This window comes from Lactuca saligna, chromosome 1, assembly GCF_052625555.1.
Source record: "Lactuca saligna cultivar CGN05327 chromosome 1, ASM5262555v1, whole genome shotgun sequence".
Classification (NCBI taxonomy): domain Eukaryota; kingdom Viridiplantae; phylum Streptophyta; class Magnoliopsida; order Asterales; family Asteraceae; genus Lactuca; species Lactuca saligna.
In genome coordinates, this window is record NC_136417.1 from 46,988,355 (window position 1) to 46,995,202 (window position 6,848).

Consider the following 6,848-nt stretch of genomic DNA (forward strand, 5'->3'; position numbering starts at 1 on the left):
CGCATCCAGATCCAAAGATATCCACTCGTAAAGGTCAAACTCGCTCAATATCTGATAAAGTTATTCAGCAACAACTCAACACTTGGAATCTTTAATCCATGTTTTTTTGCACATCGATTCGAATTCATTCAACTAAGCTTCACTTTCATCACGAAAACGATCTTGCTCAATTTTTTGGTTCCTCATAACAGGTAAAAATTATGGTGTTTTGGTAGTTGTAAGTTCTTAATCCGACTCTTCTTTTCTATTTCTAGTTGTTACTACCTCAGTTTTGGATCCCTGCTTTCCTTCATTCTGCAGCTCTGTTTACGGTTTTGCTGAGTTTAGGCTATGTTGGTGTGTGTTCTATGATTCGATTTACGTTCGTATTCCTTTTTCTCGTTTCACTTCTTTTTCCAGTAACCTAGGGCACATCGAATTCTCGCCTGTATCTATTAGATCATGTCCTGAAGAATTTCTTGATATATACATGTTTATTTGAATAAACTGAACATGTAAAACAATACTATTAGTTTCTGTTTGTTTATACTTATTAAAGCCTCTGTATCTACTCGACATGCAGGCAGGCATAGGCATTCTATCACATGGGTTCATCGCAGATAGAGAAGGAGGGTAAAAACGAAACCCAACAAACCCAAATCGAAAGTGAAGATGAATCTTTTGAGATTAAGGTACTGTTTTTTGCTCGAGCTAGAGATCTAACTGGAATGACTGATATGAAAATGGAAGTGACATCTGGTACTAGTGCTGGTGATTGCTTAGATAAACTTATTGCAAAATTTCCAGGCTTGAAAGAGCTTCGTGGATGCATGGTTCTGGCTTTGAATGAGGAATACACAACTGAATCTGCCCTTGTTAAGAATAAAGATGAGTTAGCCATTATACCTCCTATAAGTGGAGGCTAGATAATAGAAATCCCATTTGTATATCTACAAATAAAATTTGATTTGCTTTTGTTTGATCATGCTTAATACAATGTTATATAATAATGACAATCTGTATTAAGGTTTCACATAAGAACTTTCCAAAAGTTGAAGATAGAAATCAAGAAATTGACTATGAATTATTTTTTTAGATAGATAATCGCAATAAATAGTAATGTACTTTCGATTATTTGTTTATTATTGCATCCTACTTTTATTCTTTGTATTAGAGCATTGTACTTTGAAAAGTCTACCAAATTATTGCATCCTACTTTTATTCTTTGTATTAGAGCATTGTACTTTGAAAAGTCTACCAAATTATAGTAATGTCATCCGAATACAAAGTAATATCCACTATTATAATAAGAATCACAAAGTACAATGCTGTAATGTAGGTAAAACTTCAAAGTAGAATGCAAAAATGAAAAAGAAAATTTGAAAGTAGAATGTTGTAATAGAAAGAAATGAAAGTGGCATGCTATAATAAACATATGTATGAAATTACATTGTTATTTCTTGCAGTTTGGGCATGTGTCTTGGTATCCAATTGTAAAATACTCCCAACACATCAGTATGTTGTTGATGAGTGGAAAACTTTAATTGGGACTCACTCAATCCAGCTAATTTTATTTTTCAATTTGAAACACATAAAATTGCTTACTTCATGTTCGAGACAGCTACATTCTTTTAGAGGATCGTTATTGGAGAAAAGATGAATCCATAAATTGAGGCCAAAAAGATACCCAAATATATGTGCATCATAGAGTTGAAGGGTTACTCATATACAATGATTTTAAATAGGTTTATGGGTGTCTTTCACGCTTATGTGGTATCACCATTTCTGTTGCTTTTGTACGTCGTCCTTGATCATCAGGACTCCATCCTAAATGACCACGTTTGAGACTAATTTGAAAAACTCAACGATTAATTTCAATAACTCACAAGTGTGTTCTTCATTAGATAACATCTGGTAACTACACTCTCGTGAGTCTGTTTAAAATCCTGCAAATGTGTTCATCATTTGTGGATGAATATTTTCTAAACACTACTTCATTTCAAGTTGAGACATTGTCAACCTATAAGGTACAAAAAAAAAACACAATATCATTGTAAAATAACCTAAACACACAAAACATATTCGAAATTATATTCTTGAACCATTGTTGATTGTTAAATGTTCTCGAATAAGAAGGATTAATGATCATTTACTAATTACGAACATCAATGCCATTTACTCATCTTTAGCAAAAACAACTACAATAATCATACAACACTCGAACAGATTGAGAAAACATGTGTATCACAACAAAATGTTACTAATATCTTGTAAGACAACATAAAGTATATATGCAAAACTTTATTTTTGGATCACAAACAGGATATTTAACCTTCTAACAAAACAAGTAGAAAATGAAGAAGTTACTACTACTCCTCATGCTCCCATCCTCCTAATCTCAACCCAGGATCATAGTTTGTGAAGAGTCGGAATTCATTCCCAAGCTTGCTGGAATGCTGTGGCCTAAATCCACATGGTCGCAATCCCAGGAGTTCACCTGCTCTTTCATGCTGCACTGCACCTGTACACATATAACAATCATCTTGTCAACAACAAGAATAAGCATTAAGCAATCAGATGATCAAGATATGGTCTGGACCTGTGAGTAAAAGCAAGAATGATTCTCCAGGCTGCTTAAGAAATCCAATCGTTTCAGAAACCTTTTCCAAGCACTCCTTGCTCTGTTTATCACAATTCACATTAAACATCACCAAAAAATTGAGATGTGTAAATGCCTAAATTGCATGTAGTAATCTGATATAAGTGAAATATTACTAGGTAAGGAGGATCTGCAATGATGATGCGGAATGAATGTTTCATTGTTGATGGGAGCTCTAACGGTTGATTGTAGTCATAGAAGGTGAATTCGTTTCCGTATTGCTCAAATCGATTGTCATATTCGAGAAGTTGCACGGGTAAATCATGGTGCAGTTTCTGAAAACCAGATGACGAGAAGAATGATTAAAATCTTTCGTACAGAAACAGTAATTTTGGGAATTCGCTATGCATCATGACTCTAAATCAATCATATTGGAAATCAAAGATGTTCTTACACTCTTAGACATGGTATGATAAATATAAACACGATATAGGCGTACTGTTTGAATATGTTAAGGTACCTTGAGATAAACGTAGAGAGTGGGACAAGCAATGCAAGCAATGGAAGGGGGAGAATCCATGGACGTATACAGCGCGTTAACTTCTCTCGCAACCGTCTCAGCAGTTTCCCGGTCGTACCAAAACTGGCTTAGTCTCCAATCCTCCGTGACTAACGCCACCTCCTTCTCGTCTTCCGCCACCATCGCTCCATCGTTGTTTGCGACAAGTAAGCCGTTCTGTTCAGATAGAAACTCTTTGAGAGCTGCTAGCGTATGAGAACTTAGCATCGGAGTGTCATCGTCGACGGCGTCGGCGCCGGTGCTTTGGTCTATCACAGCATCCATTTTCTAGGGTTTGTTGACTTTCGAGTCGTTCAGTGTTTAAACACACTACTGTTGATGGCGGTTGAGTGATTTTGCAAAAACAGCCCCTATTGATTGATGAATAACATTTACAGCCTGCTGAGTTAAACCTTTATTATAAGGGAAATATGCATAAGTCCATATATTTCGGCTTTATTGACAAAAAAAAAAAAGTCAATTATTATTATTATTATTATTATTATTATTATTATTATTATTCAACTTAAACAGGGGAACGACTACTACTTGCAATTTGACTGAATTTTCAGATAACCACAAACAATAACAGATTTTATGGTTAACACTTAAGGTTAAAAATTATTATGCAAAAAAAAAAGTATATATATTTTAGCCTATTGACAAAACAATCATAATTGATATTTTGTTTATAGTTTAATCATCGAAACTTGATATTGTTTGCGGTAATCTGAAATTTTAGCCAAATTACAAGTAATAGTCGGTTCTAGTGGTTAAATCGCAAAAAAAAAAAAAAAAAAAAAAAGGTAATAACCAGTTCAGTGGTTGAGTTGCAAGAAAAAAAAACATCGATGACTTTTTTGTCCATAGAGAAAAAAAATAAGGACTTTTATGCATATTTTTCTTATTATTGTAAATATTATTAGAGTAAATTATATAATTGGTCATTATGGTTTTGGTTGTTTGTTTGATTTTTTTTTTTTTTATTCACACAGTCCCTATAGTATTATTTCGTTACGTAAAACTACAAATTTTTTTCTTAATTTCTTTTAATCTTTTTATTATTAGTTTTACCTTTTATGATAAATGAAACTGAAACAGGCCCACCCCATACCACCTACTCATTAAGTCCATTACTCATTACCGAAACATGTTAGAATTTAGGGATTTTGAAGAACAATGACTTGAATAATGTATTGGATCGTGATTACAATACTTTTCGAAATTTGTAATTCAACTCTTATTCATGTGGTTGTACGAATGTAAACTTATGGGATAATCCAAGAAACCGAACCAATTACAGGTTTAATCTGATTCACAAATACATAATACTTTGGTTGTGTTATTGTCTTCTTAGAGACAAAACTGCAAGTAATGATGTAATTTTTCGTGATCAATCTGTTTGTCTGCAACAACAATCTTCCTTAAATGCATGGATGACGGCGATTGATGGCAGTTACAATGGAAAATTGGTGCCCATTTAATAATGACCCGATATATGGGTTTTTATGGGAAAATACTTTTTTGGGACCATTTCCTATATAGGAATTCGTTTTTTGTTTCGGGCACTACCCATTGACTCTGTTCGCCAACCCCCACCTAGGGGTACTTCCCCTTGTACTCATGTCCCCCATGGGCGCTGCCCCTAGACTCATGTATTTCTGAATCCATATTTATCAATCTGAGTATGTACCTCGCACATCCAGACTCGAAAAGGTAAAATGAGCTCAACATGTCATGATAGTAATACTAATTACACTAAAATATTTCGATAACACTAAAATCACCAACAAAACGTGTCACACCCCGAACCGGAATGATAGAAACGTCCATGGGTAGATGACGTCATTGTCTGGTATCATAACAATTGAATATAAATGAAACATAGCAAATCCAAACATCATACATTAAGATAACAAACTTACATTGTTTTACATCATGTATTTGTTCTCAAATTACACAAAAGAGGCAATAGTAAGTGAATTCCAAACTCCAGCAAAATAACCCAAAATCCGCAATCCATGAACTTGCTTACTAATTTTATGAGAAAACAAGTTGTTTGAAAAACAACAACATAAAATATGTTGGTGAGTTCATAAGCAGTTTTGTATAAGAGCTATAATAGTTTAGAAACCCAGAAAATCCAATATTTCCTTGTCAAAATGGTTGTAAGTCTTGTTTCCAATCAAGTATAGTTGCATGTGTGTTTTAGTTTATCATTTTCGAAATCGTATAAAATCGTTTTCTCCAGAAAATCATATATTTTCTATTGTACAAAGTAGTAGTCTTAAGACCCTAAGACATGTGTGGTAAATTTCATTTGAGGTATCCAAACAATAGTTGTTTAATATCAAAAGGTGTAACTTGCGTAAATTTCTAAATAATATTGTTATATTCTAAGTGAGTCGTTATAATCATACTAATATGACGAAATGCATGTCTTAACATTCTTCAGGCGTTGGTTTTGTTGAAGACATTTGTCACCCTAAACTGGCCGGTCTAGCTATAGCGAACAACGAAGGTGCAGGGTGTCAACCCCGTATTGTGACATCCCCAAAATCTCGGCCAGAAAAGACCGATTTCATTTATGCTTTTTAAAATAATTTTCAGAGTAAATCCTTTTAATTTTAAAAGAGATGCGGAATTTGTTCCCAAAAACAAAACATGATAAAATAGATATTTATCAAAACATTTCATAAAGAAATATGATTTCATTTCATAATCAAAAGTCGGGATGTCATGTTCCGATACAGATCATAAAGCATAAACGATAGCATTACAAGTCTTTCAACAAATATATACATATACAGACTTGTAAACAAAACAACTTGATGTTCGCCCATCTTAAGCTCTTGCGCCACTTCCTGTAAAATAAATCAACTGAGTGGGTTAGGCTTGGGAGCCTGGTGAGCATGTAGGGTTTTCAACCCACAATAAATAATTTAATTAATTATTATCAACCAACAATAACCCAGTTACCCATTCCCGTTATTCTCACTTTATGTTCCTAAAATAACTAACACAAGGGACCTAGTCTAAGAATATTTCATCGGGGCGACTACACATGCTTCGGGGTTCCTCAGCAATATAAGTCAAATAAGGCAACCATGGGGGGGATGGAATACAGCGAATGAACACCCAAGTTCATTAACACCTATAGGTTATGAGCCTGCTAGCGTTCCACTGGACTATCTAGAAAAGTCCGTGGTCGTCATCTAAATTCCGCTAGATGACTGGATCAAAACAACATCGAGGCCTCTCATCTGTTTATTACACACCAACTATCTACCCATATTCTACCCAACATATTAGTAGATAAAATATACATTTTTATACGTAGTTTCAAAACCTGTATAGCATGCTCAATCAAAACATTTTTCACATAACAGATGAGGCGTACACACATAACACGTATTTCATAGAGAATACTTCAGATCTATAAGATAGAAGAGAGTGAATATACACTCACACGTATAACAACCAAGTATATACACATAACACGTATTTTACAGGAAATACTTCATAATATTGTGTTGGAATGAAAGTAACTACACACTCACTTGATCAGAAGATGATCGGGCAGCACTACGGCTTGTAGAAGAGGTGTTTCTCCGTAGATCTGGAAGATCTTCACAAAACCGGGCTCCTCACGGGCAGCGTTTCGGCTCGGGAATAACGCTCTTCGGGATTCTCGGGGCTTCGGATCTTGCT

General features: G+C 34.5%; 2 protein-coding genes across 2 annotated transcripts; one reads left to right on the forward strand and one right to left on the reverse strand.

Moving 5' to 3' along the window:
• Positions 1-23: 23 nt before the first annotated feature.
• Positions 24-1,074, forward strand: CNX7 (co-factor for nitrate, reductase and xanthine dehydrogenase 7). Its single transcript, XM_078983968.1, has 2 exons — positions 24-191; positions 563-1,074. The coding sequence occupies exon 2, from the start codon at positions 585-587 to the stop codon at positions 903-905; it is 321 nt and encodes a 106-aa protein (XP_078840094.1). The 5' UTR covers positions 24-191; positions 563-584; the 3' UTR covers positions 906-1,074.
• Positions 1,075-2,163: 1,089 nt separating this feature from the next.
• LOC145035428 (nucleic acid binding / methyltransferase) lies at positions 2,164-3,492 on the reverse strand. The gene is made up of 4 exons (XM_078983975.1): positions 3,099-3,492; positions 2,755-2,913; positions 2,579-2,660; positions 2,164-2,500 (listed from the first exon to the last, which is right to left on the reverse strand). The coding sequence occupies exons 1-4, from the start codon at positions 3,420-3,422 to the stop codon at positions 2,349-2,351; spliced, it is 717 nt and encodes a 238-aa protein (XP_078840101.1). The 5' UTR covers positions 3,423-3,492; the 3' UTR covers positions 2,164-2,348.
• Positions 3,493-6,848: the final 3,356 nt, after the last annotated feature.

Bases quoted from the DNA above. Each gene is read 5' to 3' on its own strand.
- CNX7 (XM_078983968.1), top strand. From the start codon at position 585: ATGGGTTCATCGCAGATAGAGAAGGAGGGTAAAAACGAAACCCAACAA.
- LOC145035428 (XM_078983975.1), bottom strand. From the start codon at position 3,422: ATGGATGCTGTGATAGACCAAAGCACCGGCGCCGACGCCGTCGACGAT. The intron at 2,914-3,098 runs GTACCTTAACAT...TCTGGTTTTCAG, and splicing joins CTCTCTACGTTTATCTCAAG to AAACTGCACCATGATTTACC. The intron at 2,661-2,754 runs GTAATATTTCAC...TGTGATAAACAG, and splicing joins TTGCAGATCCTCCTTACCTA to AGCAAGGAGTGCTTGGAAAA.